This window comes from Saccopteryx leptura, chromosome 3 (assembly GCF_036850995.1).
Source record: "Saccopteryx leptura isolate mSacLep1 chromosome 3, mSacLep1_pri_phased_curated, whole genome shotgun sequence".
In the NCBI taxonomy this organism is placed as follows: domain Eukaryota; kingdom Metazoa; phylum Chordata; class Mammalia; order Chiroptera; family Emballonuridae; genus Saccopteryx; species Saccopteryx leptura.
Genome location: NC_089505.1, coordinates 63,977,028 through 63,995,880, shown reverse-complemented (window position 1 = coordinate 63,995,880; position 18,853 = coordinate 63,977,028). Strand labels below are relative to the sequence as shown.

Genomic DNA, 18,853 nt, shown 5'->3' with positions numbered 1-18,853 from the left:
CATATGGGAGTTGATGCTTCCAGCTCCTCCCCCCCTTCTTTCTCTCTGTTTCTCTCTCTCTCCCCCTCTCTCTCCTCTCTAAAAATGAATAAAAAAAAAATTAAAAAAAAAAAAAAAGTTGTAGGTGGGTAACAAAATCAGAGCTACTATGGTTGCAGTGGATGAGAGGGGTAGGCAGACCCTGATTATTTTGAAATACAGGAATGATTGTAATTGACAAGAGATTCAAGTATTTTTGCCTTCTTAACAATGCACTCAGGCTTAGGAAAAGGCTAACGTAGGTTAGTGCTTAGAGATCAGCGTTCCCACCCCAACCTTCGCGCCAGCCTGCCTCGCACTGTTCCCGACGCCAGGAATTAAAAACGGGGGTCACAGCCTGGTTGGACCAATCAAGTAGTAAGCACTCAAGGTTGTAGAAAGGTGGTCTGGCGCTTCTCTCCCCAGAAACTAACCCCCCCCCCCAACTCCTGCTCTCAAATTCTGGCTTCCTTCCCTTCTCCCGAATTAGGAGTCAGTAGATGGTGAGGATGCCCTCAACTCCGTGCTCCGAAAACGGAGAACCCCCCCCCAAAAAAAAATGGACTGCAGCAGTGTGGGGGAGGCAGCAGGAATCGGGAAGGCCTCCCCGACCTCCCAGACAGCGGAAGTGCGTCAGTTTGTCCGCCCTGCAGAGCATTTTGGGAATTGTAGTGCAACTGGGGGGCGGGCGGAGAAACGGACAGTGTAACCCTTTTTAGACCAGAGAGCGCCAGCCGAGCTGGAACAGAGTTGGAGAGCGCTTACCTCTCCAGGAGATGAGGCAACTAAGACAGAAGCCTTCAGTCCTCTCTTGTATCGGGCAGTTGCTGACCCGGGTCAGAGGCTGATACCCAGGATTCTGGGGAAAGCAAAGTGCCAAGTGGACAACTTCCCCTACCTCCTCACTACCACGACCAAATTGCCAATTTCCCGTCCCCTACCCAGAAACCACCCAATCAGGGCCCCTCTGCCCCGCCCCAGGAGCGCCTGCCTTCTTAACTGGTCATTGGCTTACCTTTGATGGGCGGGGAACTGAGTCTCAGAGAAGGCAAGGCTTTTGCTTAAAGCTGCACAGCAAATCGGAACAGAAACGGGACACCCAGAACATGTCCGCCCCCTACAGTTTCTGAATTCGTTGTAGCTCTGACCCTTCGTATCACATCGTCGCCCTCAACTCTTGTGCTCGAGCTCCTAGGAGCGCGCCGAACTCCTGCCCTTCGCGAAGAGTGTTAAGGGTTGAGCCGCAGAGAAGCGGCGAGTCGTCCCCCTACACCACACACACACACCCCGCCCCCCGCCTCCTGCAGTCCCCTTTAAGAACCGGTCCGGCGGGACTACGTTTCCCAGAAGGCTTTGCCGGCACGTTATGTAACTTTCCCTGCGAAGCGGCCTCTGGGGCAGAAGGAGGTGGAGGCGGCGGCGGCCGTTGCAGTGGCGGCAGCGGGAGCGGCGAGAGCCCGAGGCGGCGGCGCTCGCGGCCCATCGCCGGGCCCGAGCTGTGCGCCTCGGCCCGGAGCCTGGACCGAGCGGGGGCGCCGACGTGCCTTTGCCTGCCTTTTCAAGGAGGCGGGAGTGAGGAAAAAGACTTAGGGCCCAGGGGGCGGGGAAGGGGGGCCGGGCCTGGATCGGCGGGGAGGCCGAGCCGGAGGCCGGACTGTGGCTCGCGCTTTCCCGGGAACACGAATCGAACGTCGACGGTGCGGATCGAACCTCGGCGGCGGGTGGAACGCGGGGGCCTGGCTGCGTGCGCGCAGGGACCATGGCGTCGGTGCAGGCGTCCCGCCGCCAGTGGTGCTACCTGTGCGACCTGCCCAAGATGCCGTGGGCCATGGTGTGGGACTTCAGTGAGGCCGTGTGCCGCGGCTGCGTGAACTTTGAGGGCGCGGATCGCATTGAGCTGCTCATCGACGCCGCCCGCCAGCTCAAACGCAGCCACGTGCTCCCCGAGGGCCGCTCGCCGGGGCCCCCGGCCCTCAAGCACCCGGCCACCAAGGACCTGGCTGCTGCCGCTGCACAGGGCCCCCAGCTACCGCCTCCGCAGACACAGCCGCAGCCATCGGGGACTGGCGGCGGCGTTTCAGGCCAGGACCGCTATGACAGGGCCACATCATCCGGTCGCCTTCCCCTGCCCGCGCCTGCCCTGGAGTATACGCTGGGGTCCCGCCTGGCCAATGGGCTGGGCCGCGAGGACACCATGGTGGAGGGGGCAAGAAGGGCCCTCCTTGGCTCCATGCCCAGCTTGGTGCCCCCCGGGCTGCTGGCAGCTGCAGTATCTGGCCTGGGAAGCCGAGGTCTGACGCTGGCACCCGGCTTGAGTCCTGCCCGTCCAATCTTCGGCTCCGATTTCGAGAAGGAGAAGCAGCAGAGGAATGCGGACTGTCTGGCAGAACTGAATGAAGCCATGCGGGGAAGGGCAGAGGAGTGGCACGGACGCCCAAAAGCAGTGCGGGAACAGCTGCTAGCTCTGTCTGCCTGTGCCCCCTTCAATGTCCGCTTTAAGAAAGATCACGGGCTGGTGGGGCGGGTGTTCGCCTTTGATGCTACTGCCCGCCCACCAGGATACGAGTTTGAGCTGAAGCTCTTCACCGAATATCCCTGTGGTTCTGGCAACGTGTACGCAGGAGTCCTGGCTGTGGCTCGCCAGATGTTTCATGATGCTCTGCGGGAGCCTGGCAAGGCACTGGCCTCATCGGGCTTCAAGTACCTAGAATACGAACGCCGACACGGCTCAGGGGAATGGCGCCAGCTAGGGGAGCTCCTAACCGATGGAGTCCGCAGCTTCCGAGAGCCAGCTCCTGCAGAGGCCCTGCCCCAGCAGTACCCAGAGCCGGCTCCTGCAGCTCTCTGTGGCCCACCCCCGCGAGCCCCTTCCCGGAACCTGGCGCCTACGGCACGCCGTCGCAAGGCATCCCCTGAGCCCGAGGGTGAGGCGGCTGGGAAGATGACCACCGAGGAGCAGCAGCAGCAGCAACGACACTGGGTAGCACCTGGTGGCCCATACTCTGCCGAGACCCCTGGTGTGCCCTCACCCATCGCTGCCCTGAAGAATGTGGCTGAAGCCCTGGGCCACTCCCCCAAGGATCCTGGTGGGGGTGGGGGCCCTGGGCGTGCAGGCGGTGCCAGCCCAGCAGCCTCCTCCACAGCTCAGCCTGCAGCCCAGCATCGCCTAGTGGCCCGCAATGGTGAAGCCGAAGTCAGCCCCACTGCGGGGGCAGAAGCTGTTAGCGGAGGTGGGAGCAGCACCGGGGCTACCCCAGGGGCCCCCCTGTGCTGTACCCTATGCCGGGAACGGCTGGAAGACACCCACTTCGTCCAGTGCCCCTCAGTGCCCGGACACAAGTTCTGCTTTCCCTGCTCACGAGAGTTCATCAAGGCGCAGGGCCCTGCTGGTGAGGTGTACTGCCCCAGCGGAGACAAGTGCCCACTGGTGGGCTCCTCTGTCCCCTGGGCCTTCATGCAGGGCGAGATTGCCACCATCCTTGCTGGAGACATCAAGGTTAAGAAAGAACGGGACCCCTAGACCACCACTGCCACTAGTCTACTGCCCCCTGTCCCCTTGCCACCCACCGCTGCTGCGGATAAATTATTCCCTCCCCCACCCAGTCCAGTGCCACCCCCACCTGTGTACATACCCCCTTCCTCATCCCAGATGGGTCCCCTGGGTTAGACGCATTGAGGGTGGGGGGAGAAAGCTCATGGCTTATGGCCAAGAGGGTGTTTGGGGTCCCTTGGCCCCTCCAATTTCCCTCTCCCCTCCTTGGCTTGGCTTTGCTGCTGCTCGTAGTTGGGGGAGAGGTGCTCCCTTCCTCCTTGAGAAGGGGCCTCCTGGAAATTTCGCTCTTTATAAACAAAGCAAAAGCATTTTGCTTCCCTCTCCCTCACCCCTTTCCTCCTTCAATAAACCGAAAGATGGGTTTTTTTTCCCTTCTTGGTCCCTTAGTTTGTGGAATGCTGCGCCCCCTCTGGGACCGAACTGATCCTGCAGGGAGAGGACATTGCGTTGTAACCTCCAGGTGGCGCTCTTCACTCAAGCGGGCCCGCCGGCTGTCTACAAATGCTGGCCACTGCTCAAACGTTCGAGCCATCCGCCCGTTTTCCAGATGTCAGAACTGAGGCTCAGAGCGAATTGCTATTGCATGGGAGACATAGCTAAGCCCAGGAATTAGGTCTGCTTTTTGGTCCATATTCTCATCCCCTGTGTCTGCTCAGAATGTAGAGAGGAGGGCTTGGTGCCCGTGGTGGTGGTGGTGGTGGTGGTGGTGGTGGTGGTGGTGGTGGTGGTGGGAGGGGGTGGATGCATCAGGAGGCTTTCTGGAAGGGATGGGTAGTGAAGTCTTGCTGGGCAGAGTCAAAATTAAGTAAGATAGCTAGAGGGACCACCCGAGGAAAGGAGATTTACCTCCGTGGATAAATAGGGACCTTGGAAACATGGTGGCTGCTTCTGGTCTTGTGCCTGAGAGCACAAGAGGTGGACATTTAGGAAACCTGAGCCCGGTTCCTCACGCCCATCTAGGGAGACCAGCCTCAACGGTGGCCATCCTAGAGCACAGTGACTGGGAGGTTGAAAGGCTCTTCCCCGCGGCTGCTTCTGATGTGCTAGGCCCTGTCGCACACCTGTCCCAGTGGGCTGATGATTAACCAGGACTTCCTGCTCACTGACCTCAGGGGGTGGGATCTGAGCCTGCTGTGGCAAAGCAGGGGTTAAGGGGAGGGGGCAGCCTTTGGAGCCCATCCCCCATCCCCGGGGCCTCCCCTGCAACCCTGAAGTGGCTTGGGTTCTGGGGAGGGGGAATGCTGGGCAGCTGCAAGGGTAGTGGATGAACAGACTGGGATGATAGTTGTCCCGTGGAACAGCTCTGTCATACAACTAGGGTTGCTCCAGATCTCTGGAAACCAGGTGTTACATCAGCTAAATTTGGAAGACCCTAATGTTCTGACCTGTACTCTTGGTCACCCAGGTGTCCCACACATACATCTTGTAGAGCCATTTGTCTTCCACATCTTGCATTCTTAACCCCCTGTTCTTGGACTGAAGGGTTCCACTCCCACCCCAGCCATCAGATGTCAGGTGTTCAGTCACCCCTGGCACTGCCAGCCTGGGCTCTGGGCAGGGCTGGGAAAACCACCCCTGATTAAATACACCAGGCGATAAGCCTGGGGCAAGCGAGACGCTGGATGAAGTTACATGCACCTCTCCTGGGCAATCTTGTAGCCTCCCCAGACAGCTCTGCAGACCCAAGCACTGGGTAGCCCCCCACCCCCGTCCTCAGGGCTAGAGGCCTCCAAACACCAGGGCCCTCCCTACCAATGGGGGCTAAAGAGCTATGGAGGACACCTGGTCCTTTAAGAACAGCTGGTGGGTGGGTGGGGGGTAGGGGAGTCACCCCCAGCCTGGCTGGTGTGTGTATTCTAGATAGGGGTTGGGTTAACCATTAACAGAACAGAGGACCTGGCCTGTGTGGGTGTGAGGGGCTGGACATGTCCCCTTCCCCCAGTGCAAGGGTGGGTCTAAAGTGAAGGGGTTCTGGATTTATTTGGGGATCAGTGAAGAAGTGATAAGCTTCCAAAAAGAAAGAAAAGAGACCTAGGGGAAGATGGGAAACTAGGTGGGGGAGAAGACGTAGCAAGGCCAGCTCACTGAAAGAAAAGACAGAAACCTAGAGAGAGACCAGGAGAGATCTAGAGACCCTCTGAGGTGAGGGGGATTAGAAAGAGAGAGACATGTTCAGAAAAGAAGAGAAGTATCCAGATACACAGCTGGGTATATCCAGAAGTAGAGAAATACCCAGATATAACAATAGAGACAGAAGGAGGGAGAAAGAAGACAGGTTCAGAGAGGAGAATAAAGAGCCAATGAAATACACTGGGATGGAGAAGGTACAGGTTTGAACTAGAGTTAAGACATCATCAAACTCCAAAGTTCTGTGAGACAGAGGAAGAGAATGGAGCTCTGTGGAGAAGGACAGGCTCCCTCTGCCTTGGTCACTTGGTCCACCGAAAAGGTATGGCCAACTCCTAGTCCTCCTTCAGCTCAGCTGACACCTCCTCCAAGAAGCCCTTAACACCCTCCAGACTGTATCAGGTGCCATTTCTGGGCTCTTGACAGACCCTGCACTCTGCATATCACAGACTTGCACATTCTGGATCATTACTGGGGATTAGATTGTCAGCCCCATCAGGGCAGGGCTGGGGCTATCTCATTCACCACTGTGTCCCCCGCATTGCCCAGCACAGGGCTAGTGTAAAGGCCAGGTAGGCTAATGGTCTGCTTTCCTTCAATAAGTGTTTATACAGCATCTACTATGTGACAAGCTTGTGGTAGGTGCTGTGAATCCAGCAGGGAACAATGCATCCTCTCCTCGTATGGAGGTGGCATTCAGGTGAGAAATATAGAAGCCCATAACATGGGATAGCCATGGAGTAGTAAGTTCTAAGAAGAAAAATAAGCCAGAGAAAGCAGTTGGAGTATGATGGAGGTTGCTATTTAAAAAGGGAGATAAGAAAGGGCTCACTGAGGAGAGGATACTAAGAACTGAAAGAGGGAGGGAGGGAGTCAGGAGAAATCTGGGGAATAGCATGTGCAAAGGCCCTGAGGTAGAAGCCTGCTTGGTTTGTTCCAGGAACAGCCACATGGCCAGTGTAGCTATTGCAAGGAGGAGAGTCATAAGAATGAGGTTAGAAGGGTAATAAGGGAGCTTTGGAGGCCCTGTAGGCCGTGCTAAGGACTTTGGATTCTGAAAAGGTAGAGGGTTTTAAGCACTGAGAAAGGGGATGGAGCAAATGAGACAAATGGCAAGAATCAGCTGGGTTGAATAGCATCTCGTTTATCTATGTGTCCAGGGCTCAATAGAGGAGGACCTGGCAGGTATGCTCAATGACAGTGTGTGCACGAGTGCCTAAGACCCAAACCAAGAGAGAAAAAGTCAGATTGGCATTGGGTGGACGGACAGACTCCCAGGGACAAGCCAGGCAAGGACCCAGGGACAGCAGATGCAGACACTAGCCCAGCTGAGAAGTCCCATTTGTTTCAGAGTCCTCCCCACACGGAAAGCTTCCCTGAAGCTGGAAAAATCTCCCAGGCCCCCCTGCCCGCCTCACCCGTGGCGTGCCCACTCACACCTCAGGCAGAGGAAGCTGGCAGGCCCTACAGGAACCTTTCTGTGCAGGGGGGAGTGGAGGCGGGAGGGCGGCAGGGACGAAGGCAGAGGAGTGGCGGGCAGGCAGGCAGCGGGCAGCGGCTACACAAAGGCCCCAGTGTCTGCCCTCCTGCCCCGGGTACAGATATAAATAAAACGTACATATATCTTTATATATATATATACACACACACACACCAGTGGGCTGGGGGCCACACACTTCCCTAAGGGCCCGGAACATGGCAGAGGTCTGCTCCTCTTGGGGGAGGGAGCTCAGAGACACACAGAGATGCTAGCTGACACTGAGACTGGGACTGAGAGGGACACAGTGACAGAAGGAGCAAGAGAAACTTACAAAGTATAAGGGAGAGGGGAGAGAGACACACGGGCAAAGAGAGTCCCAGAGTTAGCACTGGCAGAGAGAGCAGGCTGACTGCAGCGGAGACAGATCAGGAAAACAAAGAAATCAAACTTCACCGAGGAAAAACAGAAAAGTTAGAGGCAGAGAGCAGTGACAGAATGATGACAAAGTCGTTCTAGAGAAAGGCAAAGCCACAGAGAAACCCAGGTGAGAGGAAGTAGGGACAGAAACAGAGAGGCCAGCAGACAGACAGACAGACAAGGCAGGGTCAAGGCTGGGGCTTGGGGCGGCTGGTGGCTGTGGGTGGGAGGAAGGGTCAGGGCATGTCTCCAGTTTGGGGACACTGCCTGTGAGGCTGTGATCCAGCCCAATCCAGGGCAGGCTGAGGGGCAGGGGCGGAGGTGAGGGAGGTGGCCCTTGGGTTCCGGATCTCAGTGTTTACCTGGGGCAGGCATTGCAAACAGGCGCCCAGCCTGGCCCATGGAGGGTGGGATGGGATGGGCCCCAGCTCTGGCACCAGTGGGCCTGACACGCCTACCTGTGGCCTGGGCAGTGAGTAACGTGGTGACACCTGGGTAGATGGTGACACATAGAGGGATGGACACGGTGACACACAGAGACAGATATAGGCAGACCCAGAGTGTCATAGACATAAACCCACAGAACTCAGGGACAAAGACACACTGTAACAGACACAGTGGCAGACTCACAGTCATAGACAGCAGGACACAATGATAGTCAAACATGCTATTGGGCACAGAGACACAACAACCAAACACGAGCAGTGACAGAGGACATAGTGACAGACACAGAACACAAGGACAGTCAGAACAGTGGCACAGACACAGTAACCTCTACAGAAACCCAGTGACAGACATCAACACAAACATACAGTACATACAACACGGTGACCAGAGACATATCACAGAGTTAACATGGAAGCTCACAGGCATAATGATGCTGACACCGACTCCAGGATGCATGCATGTCCCCCAGTAGCATGTTGACACAGACACGCACATACATACTTGTAAACTGCCCAGACTGCTGGCTCCCGGAGTGCCACCCCCCGCAGCAGGTTGTGGTGGGAGTGGGGATGACTGTGGGAGGGCTGGGGACCCCAGGGCCCCCCGGTGCTGCTCTTGCCCCTCCCAGACTCTAGAATGGCTTGGCGGTCCAGGGCACTGACTCTTTGCCAGACTGTCTGGGTTCAAGTCCTATTTCCTCCACTCATTACTACCTGTGTGGTGGGGGCAGGTCACTGCATCTCTTCCTGCCTCAGTTTCACTTATAATAAAATGGGGGGGTGGAAAGGATTCAATCAGTTCTATCAGGTGTTCACACAATGCCTGATACATGGTAAACCCTAGTAGCTGTTGTTATTTTCATTGTCATTACCATCTCCTGCCTCCTGACACAGATGGCCCTCTGCCCACCGCAGGGACCCTGTCCTGGCCTTCTCTTTTCCTGACCCCTCTGTTGGACATGTCGCCTCAGGTCCACAAACTGTGTCTAGGTCCATGTGTTCCCAGCCCAGGCTTTTCTGTGTTCCCGTGGCTATTACTCCATCCCTGATCCCTGGCGTCCTCATGTCTGTCCATGTGTCCCACGTCTGACCGTGGTACTTTTCCACACTGGACATCAGCCGGCTGTCCCTGGGGTGGGGGTCACACCTGCCCATGCCAGCTGAGCTGGTGGCCACCAGACACCCTGATGGATGGCCCCACCCTCCCCCCAGGACCCTACAACAACACCCGCCCCTCCGGCCACCTGAGGTCCCCACTGGGGCTGCCTGAGGCCCGAGCCTGGGGACAGGAAGCCCCAGGCCTGGCCGCCCTGAAAGCCTCTTTCAGCTTGGGCCTCCTCCCGCTGCCACCGACTCCTCCTGCGGAATAATATTTGGGCTGTTGGCCTGGGGGGGGCGGGGGCCAGATCCGGAGGCCGCCTGGGAGAAGCCAGAAACCGCAGGGCTTCCTGCCTCAGGCCGGCAGACTCAGGGAGAGACCCCCAGGCCCGAGGGAGGGGGCGGGCACCCGGGGAGACTGAGGGCCTTTCTCTCGGCCCCAGTTGTTTTTTCCAGGAACCAGGAGGAATTCCCCAGCCTGCCCAAGACAGGGAGGCTGGTGGGACGGCTGACAGGGAGCCAGCATGGCAGGGGGCGGGGGTGACACGCCAGCAGGGCGGGCACAGCGACAGAAATAGAGGGCCAGGCCTGTGCGAGGTGGCAGGTAGAGGCGGAAACTTAGGGAGCTGGGAGAGGGAGACCAGAGAAGGAAGACAAAAGCCAGAGATCCAAAGGAGTGGGGGGAGGTAGACCCCAAGGGAATAGGGTCCAAGTCCCCTAGAGAGAAGAGAAGAGACCCAGAGGCCCAAAGAGGTGGAGGGATGGAGGCAAAGCCAGGGAGAAAATGAGAGAGAGAGAGTGAGAGGGAGACAGCAAGGCAGACAATATGAGAGATATATGTAGAGAATAAGTGAACATTTTCAAAAAAAAAAGTCAAGGGACAGAGATAAAGGCACAGAGAGGGATAGGGGCTGAGTGACACAGAGAGAGATGACACTAAGAGACAAAGAAAAAGATGGACACAGAAACTGGGAAACATCTCACACACTCAGACGGACAGACAGCCTTTGGTCTTTGAATGACTGAGCACATGAACAAATGATAGAGAGCCAATGACCAAGAAAGACACGTGTGAAGTGAGGTAAAGACCATTTCAGACCACCCCTGCCCACCTGCTCCGGACTGGCTAAATGACCTTGGTCCAGTACCTTTCCATTCTGGGCCTCAGTTTCCACTCAAAAGAACAAGAGGTGTGAAGTCCATAATTGTGTTTCTGAGAGAGCCATGTTCTCAGAACCTCTGAGTGACAGACATCAGACTCAGAGCCTAGAAAGACACATGAAGGAACAGAGACACTCAGGCCCCAAATCCAGAGGCCCTCAGAGTCCTCCAGGGGCCAAAGGAAAACCTAGCTTTTTCCCCACATACCCGCCTGCAAAAGTGACAGACACACTTCCAGGCCAGCAGATCCTCCATACAACGGTGACAGGCACACAGCAAAGACAGGCATAATATGCAAACACAAGCAGCCTTTTTTTAAAAACATATAGACAGATGCAGACACAGAGATACAGTGAAAGACACAATGACAGGCACACTTGCAACACGGACTTAGTCACACACAGACACATAGGTGTGCAGACAAACCGACACACAGAGACATACACCTAACAGTGGGGGACCAAGAGAACCATACACACACAACACAATAAAAGCACACATACAAGAGACTGATATCCTAAGGCACCCACAGTAAGCACACTTCCAGAACAGGAATACACATACAAAACCACACAACGAGGGACAGAAACGATAGGTAACACACCCTAGGGGACCTCGATAGGTATAGTGATGGTCCTGAAGCGCGCCCGCACACGATCGCGCGCACACACACACACACACACACATGCTCCAATGTGCAGTCTCTTTTAGTTAACACCTTGTTTGTCCCTTCTACTCCACAGCTTAACCAAAACTTGAGCAACCCCTGGGCTCCCTGAGCCTCAGAGCTGGAGGTGTGTGTCTGTGGAGTGGGGGTGGGGAGGTGACCTTGGTCACTGCACAGCCACCTCCCCCTGCTGCCCTGGCCCCACTGCTGCGGGGGCTGCTATCTGTGAGCAAACTATCCTTGGGGTCAGGGACAGCAAAGAGCCAAAGGTCAGGCTGATGCCTCCTCTAGCCCCTCCCCCAGACACAGCCAGCTCTTGGGGGCAGGAAGGAGAGGGGACAGGGAAATAGGAATTCAGGTGTACAAGTTCCATAGGGCCCACCAAGGAAAAGAGACATTCTGTAAGAGGCAGAAATGGTGCCTTTAATATTCAAACACAGCCAGTATCCCAGTTCCCACGCAATAACCAGACTTCAGTAGAAATTCCCCACACCCGAACAGTCCTTTCTGGTTCCTCCAGAACCAGAGGGGGGAATGGGCTCCAGAGAACACCAAGGAATATTCTCATCTCCACCCTTCACTCAACTCACACCAAAGAGACAGTGATGTCATAGCCAACACGGGCTATGGTGGCCATCAGGGTGCACAATGGTACATTGATTATGTCAGCCAACCAATATGGTGGCCATCATAGCACCCAATGGACCCAAACATGTTATATGGGGTGGTGGCCAACTTGGCACCTACTATGCCAAGACGTCCACCAAAAACAAGTGATCACAGCACCCAACAGGCCAAAGAAGATGCAACTGGAACAGCATTACCATCACAACTGAAGGATCAGCCAGGAAGATGTCCATCACAGTGTCCAAGGGCCAACCAAGATGTCATCCCCAATGGCGGCCATCAGAACACCCAATGGATCAACATGGTGGTTTTCACAGTACCCGATGGCCCACCAAGATGTCAAAGGCAGTTATCATAGTACCCAATGGATTGACATGATACCCACAAAAGTGGCAGTCACCACAGTAAGTTATAGACCAACCAAGACGTTAACTGGTGGGGACAAGCAAAGTGTCACCAGGAGAATCAGGCCCCAACAGCCATACCCCACCCACCATGCTCCCACCCCCCACCCCCCGCTAGGATGCATTCAGAAGAGAACGGGAATAGAGGCCCTGGTAGTAAACTGCAGGCTCCCCAGCCTCTGCCCCATAGCCGCCAAACCCCATGTCCAGTTTAGGAGGCGCTGGTGTTTGTTCTGACATCAGGTTGTTGATGGAGAAAGGGTGATTGAAGTTGTAGGGAGCATCCAGCTTCAGCTCCCCTGGGAGCTCCAGGCCAGTGAAATAGGGGGTGGAGGAAGGCGGGGAGCCACAGTCTAGAGCCCCCACATCTTCCCCAGCCTGGGCCTCAGGCTCGGTGGGTGGAGGCTGGGGCGGTGAGGTGACTGTGGCCACCGGCGTGGTAGTCGCGGTGGTAGACCCCGCGCTGTTCCTGGGTGTGGAGGTTCCGCCGGCAGCTTTCTTCGCCTTTTCCTCCAGCTTGAAGCGCTTCTGGCGGCGCAGGTAGCAGCCATTCTCAAACATGTTACCTGAGCTGGGGTGAAGGGCCCAGTAGGAGCCCTTGCCCGGCTTGTCTGGGGAGCGCGCCACCTTGACGAAGCAGTCGTTGAAAGACAGCGAGTGGCGGATGGAGTTCTGCCAGCGCTGCTGGTTCTCCCGGTAGTAGGGGAAGAGGTCCATGATCCACTGGTAGATCTCACTCAGGGTCAGCATCTTGCCAGGCGCCTGCTGGATGGCCATGGTGATGAGCGAGATGTAGGAATATGGCGGCTTGGCGTGTGCCAGGGACCGCCGGTACCCTTTTGGCATCTCTTTCCCATGCACCAGCCCCGGGCCCGGGCCCCCGTACCCTGAGCTGCTGCCTCCACCGCTGCTGGCACCCAGGCCTGGGAAGGTGGGGCCCAGGGGTGCTGTGGGGGCTGGGGGCGCCAGGGGTCCTGAGGGCAGTGGAGAGGCAGGGAGCCCTCCAGGGGAGTAGGGAGAGCTCAGAGGGTTCAGGGTCATATAGGAGTTGAGGGGGGCCATGGTGGGCACCGGGGTCACTGGAGAGTAAACCTGCATGGAGAGAAACAGAGATGGGGAGGGGTCAGTGAGTCCCCACTGCTGCTCAGCCCAGGGTCACTGGGCCCACGGTGCGTCCGTCTGTCTGTCTGTCTTACTACTATGAGTACCTTCCATCCTTACTTTTCTCCACAGACAGCTATCTCTTGAAGTCTCTCTCTCACCCCGCATGCACCACCTCCCTGACCCCCGATCCTCCGACCTCTCACTCTCCAATACACCGTCACTCATGATTTAAGTGGTTCTCAAAGTGTAGCCCAGGACACTCTGGGGAGTCTCCAAGACTTAGTGTTTAGGATACCCAGGAGATCAAAACTATATTTATATAATGCTAAGATATTACTGGCCTTTTTCACTCTCTTCTCTTATGAATGTACAGTGGCATTGTCCAGAGGCCACGTGACATGTGACATGGAACAGACCAGATGCACAGGCAGCTCTGAGAGTCCAGCCCTTTCTGTGGAACTGGACACTGAAGAGATTTGTAAAAATGTAACAGTGCCACTCCTCTCACCAAATACTTTGAAATAAAGTTATTTTAATAAAATAACATATTTACACTAAGTTATTTACACTAATGAATTATTGCTATTTTAGAACTAATTAATACATTAAATTTTTTCTCTGTTATTATTTCTTATGTGGTAACCATTAAGAGACATAACTGCTTGAAGGGTGGTGGCGCAGTGGATAGAGCATCAACCTGGAATGCTGATGTCCCAGTTTCGAACCCCATGGTCACTGGCTGGAGCCCAAAGGTCACTGGTTGAAGCCCAAAGGTCACTGCCTTGAAGCCCAAGGTTGCTGGCTTGAGCAAGGGGTCACGGGCTCAGCTTGAGCCTCCTTGTCAAGGTACGTATGAGAAACAATTAGTGAACAACTAAGGTGCCATAACTATGAGTTGATGCCTCTCATCTCTCTCTCTCTTCCTGTCTGTCTCACTTTTTACAGGGACAGAGAGAGAGTCAGAGAGAGGGATAGATAGGGACAGACAGACAGAAACAGAGAGAGATGAGAAGCATCAATCATCAGTTTTTCGTTGTGACACCTTAGTTGTTCATTGATTGCTTTCTCATATGTGCCTTGACCACGTGCCTTCAGCAGACCGAGTAACCCCTTGCTCGAGCCAGTGACCTTGGGTCCAAGCTGGTGAGCTTTTTTTTTTTTGCTCAAGCTCATGAGCCCGCGCTCAAGCTGGCAACCTCGGGGTCTCAAACCTGGGTCCTCTGCATCCCAGTCCGACGCTCTATCCACTGCGCCACCGCCTGGTCAGGCATCTCTCACTCTTATAAAAAAAAAAAAAAAGACATAACCCACACCAATAAAAACTGCTTGGGGTCACCTGGCCTGTGGTGGCACAGTGGATAAAGCATTGATTTGGAGCCCTGAGGTAGGTGGTTCAAAACCCTGGGCTTGCCTTGCTTCCCACTTCTTTCCCCCTCTTCCTCTCTCTCTTTCTCTTTCTAAAAAACCAATAAAAAAACAGCTTGGGGTCGTCTTAAGAGTGATAAGTGGTCCTGAAACCAAAAAAAAATTGGACCCGCTGATTTATCTACTAACCTAATCTGTATACATAATCCCTCTTCATCTTTTAGGTTATAAAATTACAGTTTTTAGTAAGTCAGAAATATTTGACTATGAGAAATCACATTTCAACTTCATATCATCTATTTATTATATATCACCAAACCTAGGACATCATGGCAAGCTGCAGTATATTAAGTATCAGTAAGTATGGGAAACAACCACTTTTTCCCTTTGACATTGGCTGTAAAACCCATTCCATTCAGAAACATTCAAATGGGGGGAAACGTGTATCAATGCAATGCAGTAAACATTGCTCCGTTTCTCTAAATAACCTTCCACACAGTCTCCCATCCATGCAACAAATATTTATTGGCCCCCTACTCTGTGCCAGGCACTGCTCCCAGCACAGCATGGAAAGGTTCCCTTTGATCTTTACTACCGTATTATGGGGAGGCACTATTACAACACCCATGTCATAGTTGAGTAAGCTGAGTCCTAGAGCAGTTGTTGGGGTCACACAGCAGGGAAGGGGCATAACTGGGATTCTGAATCCAAGCAGTCTGGCTCCAGACTGGTGTTCTGGATCATGCTATGAAAGCAGTGACCAAGCAGACTGAAACGCCTGCCCTCATGGAGCTGACAGCCCAGCAGGAAGTAAACAAGATGAGGGAAGTATGAAGCATGGTGGATGGTGACTTCTCTTTCTGTGTGTGTTTACTCCTTCCATCCACTGCCTCCCATCCTCTCTCCCTCAATCCTCCACCTGCAGGCTACCCTGCTCCCTGACCCCCCGCTGGGGTCTCATGGCAGTGGGGATGCTGCTCTAGCTGTACAGGGTAGGCTGCCACCTTTGCTATGAGGCAGTGGCTCCCATCTTGATCCCTGTCACTGTAAGTGTCTGCAGGTCCCAAGGTCCAGGGAGAAAAGGGAAGTGCTGGGGTCACTCTGGGAGTTAGGGACAGGTGGCAACCAACAGAGGTCTGAGTGCCAGTGAGAAACTCTCTCCTCTCTCCTGCACATGTCCATCTGGGTTGCAATTTTCTCCCAGATCTCTTTGACTCACCCCATCTCTGTGTATATCTGTCCATCTCTTCCTTGCCTCACTACCTCTACAGTCTGTAGCCCTCGCCCCATCCATTCCCCATCCCTATCCATCTCTCCCCTCTCACTCCCTCCTCCCCTCTCTGCTCTCATTTCACTCTTCCCATCTCTCTTCTCCCCACTGTCTCCCCCTCTTGTCTTTCTCTGCTCTGACTCTCCCTAAGCCCATCTCTCTTTCCATCCTCTCCTCCTACCCAACCTCTCCTTCTGTTCTCTCTACCCACCCCTCTGCCACCCCCTCTCACCTTCAGCAAACCTGTATCTGTCTGCCTCCTCCCTTCAGAATTACCCTCTCCCCAGAAGTCTCACATTGAAATTGAAACCACAGTTACTCCTCTCCCCCATGCACTGGTCTCCCCCGTTTCTCTAAATATCCCTCCACAGAGCTGGCTTTGCCCCCTGCCCAGAATAAGACATGAGGGGAGAAGGTGATGGATTCAGGGGTTCAACAGAGTCCCTAAGCCCCTCTGCAATCTCCTCCCACTTTTCCAACTCAGTCAGACTTTCTCTTATCACAAAGGAAGACAGATTGGGACCCCAGGGCCCTCTTTTCCTGGCTACCCACCCAGCCGGAAGTCCTACTTGAGGTCTGACCTCCAGCAGTCCAGCTGCCCTAATCCACCCTAGGCTTTCCCACGCCCAGGGGCTGGGATGAACCCCCAGTGTCCGGGTCTGAGCCGGATTTCCCTGCCAGGGCGGGGCTGAGATTGTGGGGGAAGCCCTCAGGGGACCTGCACCCCCACCCCAGGAGGCTGAAATTTCTCCCCTTTCATTTCCTTATTGTCTCTGGAGGAGGGTGTGACATGGAGCAGAGGAAGGCAGTGTGAAGCCAGAAGCCTAGTTTCTAGTCCCAGTCTCTGCCATGGACCTCAAGCAGCCCCCAACTCCAGGGGGCTTCAGGTTTTCCATCTCTAAACAGGAGAGCAATTTGACCAGCTGATTTGTGAAAACTGAAGGACATCGGGGACAATTTTCTTCTAGACAGGGAGCTAGCCTGGGAGTGTCAACAGCACTCCAGCAAGAAGGTGTGGAGGGCTAGAAGCAGTACGGGGGACTTCTCAGTTCTCAGTTGCTGAGTGCAAATGTTTCCCCACTGTTCCTCCAAGGGGAGGAAGTGACTCAGCTGATGGGAGACCCTCAGACAGCATATCCACCTCCAGCCCCCCATATGCAACTCTTCCAAAATATGCCCTCAAATGCTGATCACCTCTAGACTGTCCCACAGAATTTCTGACATAACTTCCACATAAACTTCCCCCTAAACTTCAGACTGTGCCCCAAATAACTCTTCCATCCTAGACCCCCCCACAACTGACTTAAGATGTGCCCACCCAAACACTGACTTCCAACTGATTCCCTTATATCATGTTCCCAAACTCTGAACTCTGACAGTTCAGCTGGGCTTCCCCACTACCTGGCAGCCTTCACCTCCAACCTGGTCTCTGCCTTCTGACGCCTCCAGCCGCTGCGGGTCTCCACCTCTCAACACTCCCAAACCCCTCCCTGGTGGACCTGCCCCACCCCACGTGCACCTCACACCTCCACAGCCCTGGGACTGGCCCCTCCCGGGCACCATGCCAAGCCCCACAGGCCTGGGGATCCAGGAGTCCCACCCTACAGCTTCAAACCCCAGACCCAATAACTCAGGCACCTGGGGGCCCCTGGAGCCCCCAGATCTCAGTCTCATTGGAGAGAGAACTCAGCCGTTCCAGCCTTCCTCCCCCACCTCAAGCCCACAGTCCCCTTCCAGGTTAGGGACCTAAGTATCCAGATTCCCATAACCCTCAACTAGGACCCTATTTCTCCCTCCACTTCACAATGTTGACTATAGAGAGGAGAGCTAAGGAGGAGTCCTTGCAGCAAGAGGAATGGGAGTTAGATCTGGGGAAGGACGTTCCATCTGCTGGTGTGAGAGAATTAAGGTATACCCTGGTCCCTATTCCAAGGTAGTCTAGTAAGAAATGGAGCTAGTGAGGACATTAGCAATTACTGGAGATTACTGAAGGAGGTGTGAAATCTGAAACCCTCCAGCCTCCAACAAGGAGAATCCCTGCTGAGGGTCTCTAAAAACAATTAAACCAGTGAAGTTCAGTTGGAAGGGGTAAGGGTCAGAAGTCGAGATGGGGGTTGGGGAATGGAAATTGACCCCTCTCCTGCTCTCCTCTGCCAACTCTGACCCCATCTGGACCCCAACCCATCTGAATTCCAACTCTAACCCTCCTGTTATTTCAGACTCTCAAAATCAACCTATCTCTTATCCCCGAGCACTAACCTTATTTCTGACTCTATCCCTGAACCCCAATTCTGATTTCTACCCCAGCACCCCTACTTTTAGCATAATATTCAAACCCTGAGCTCCCATCTCAGATTTCTCTTAAAGGTGTCCTCCCTCTCCCATCTCTCAGTTTCTGTCTTTTCCTCCAATTTTGACCCCCTTCCTAATCTCCCAGCTCTGCCCCTATCCTGCTGTCCTGGAGGTCTGATTCATAGTTTTGGTTTGTTAATTTTACTCCTTTGCATTTGGGGTCGCCAACATCCAGCCCTCACACTAAGCTGTGACCTGACTCTTGCCTAAGTTTTCCTGGCTCCCGTGTATACCTCACTCCTACAAGCGTGCGGAACGGCGCTCCGGTGCCTGTTCCCGGTCCCTGACTCCTACACCTGGTCTACTTCTCAACTCGACTCGGAGACCCCATTTGAGCCCACACCCCAGGCCAGCCCTTGCCCCCATTTAAACCCGCACCTTGATTTCTGTCCCCCACTTCCCTTTCCGCCATCCCCGCGGACACACCTCGCCCGCCTCCGGGTAGTAGCTCCACTCCGCCAGGTCATGAGCCTCCATCTTCACCGAGCCCAGCATCCCCCGGGCCTGCGCCCCCACCTGCCCCCGCTCCGGCCCGGGGGGAACCAAGCGCTTCGGATCTCTCAGCCCCACAGCCCGAGTTCCGACCAGCACCCGCCCGTCTGACTGCCCAAGGTCCCCGCCGTCCTGGGCGCCGCGGGAGGCGGCCAAGCTTTATAGCCGGGACACCCCCCCACACACCCCCGCCCTCCCCGGACTCCCTCCCGCGCTCAGACTGGGGCGCCCCCTGCGGGATTGCGAGGAGATAGACCTCAGGCGCCGAGAGC

The 18,853-nt window shown here is 55.0% G+C and overlaps 2 protein-coding genes across 5 annotated transcripts; one reads left to right on the top strand and one right to left on the bottom strand.

The window, feature by feature from the left end:
• The first annotated feature begins 1,399 nt into the window (after positions 1 to 1,399).
• On the top strand, positions 1,400 to 3,942 carry IRF2BP1 (interferon regulatory factor 2 binding protein 1). The gene has a single exon (XM_066373807.1). The coding sequence runs from the start codon at positions 1,778 to 1,780 to the stop codon at positions 3,536 to 3,538; it is 1,761 nt and encodes a 586-aa protein (XP_066229904.1). The 5' UTR covers positions 1,400 to 1,777; the 3' UTR covers positions 3,539 to 3,942.
• Positions 3,943 to 11,364: 7,422 nt separating this feature from the next.
• FOXA3 (forkhead box A3) lies at positions 11,365 to 18,736 on the bottom strand. 4 transcript variants are annotated; one of them, XM_066373805.1, is made up of 3 exons: positions 18,468 to 18,685; positions 12,885 to 13,090; positions 11,365 to 12,763 (listed from the first exon to the last, which is right to left on the bottom strand). In XM_066373805.1, the coding sequence occupies exons 1-3, from the start codon at positions 18,499 to 18,501 to the stop codon at positions 12,113 to 12,115; spliced, it is 891 nt and encodes a 296-aa protein (XP_066229902.1). In that variant the 5' UTR covers positions 18,502 to 18,685; the 3' UTR covers positions 11,365 to 12,112. The 4 variants fall into 4 exon arrangements, with proteins under 4 accessions (XP_066229902.1, XP_066229903.1, XP_066229900.1 ...); XM_066373806.1 differs by having other exon boundaries at positions 11,365 to 12,760; XM_066373803.1 differs by having other exon boundaries at positions 11,365 to 13,090; positions 18,468 to 18,736.
• Between the last annotated feature and the right edge of the window lie 117 nt (positions 18,737 to 18,853).

Excerpts from the sequence above, each read along its gene's own strand:
- FOXA3 (XM_066373803.1), bottom strand. The coding sequence starts at position 18,584 with ATGCTGGGCTCGGTGAAGATGGAGGCTCATGACCTGGCGGAGTGGAGC. Across the intron at positions 13,091-18,467 it reads AGTGGGGGACAGAAATCAAG|GTTTACTCTCCAGTGACCCC; the intron begins GTGCGGGTTTAA and ends CTCTCCATGCAG.
- IRF2BP1 (XM_066373807.1), top strand. The coding sequence starts at position 1,778 with ATGGCGTCGGTGCAGGCGTCCCGCCGCCAGTGGTGCTACCTGTGCGAC.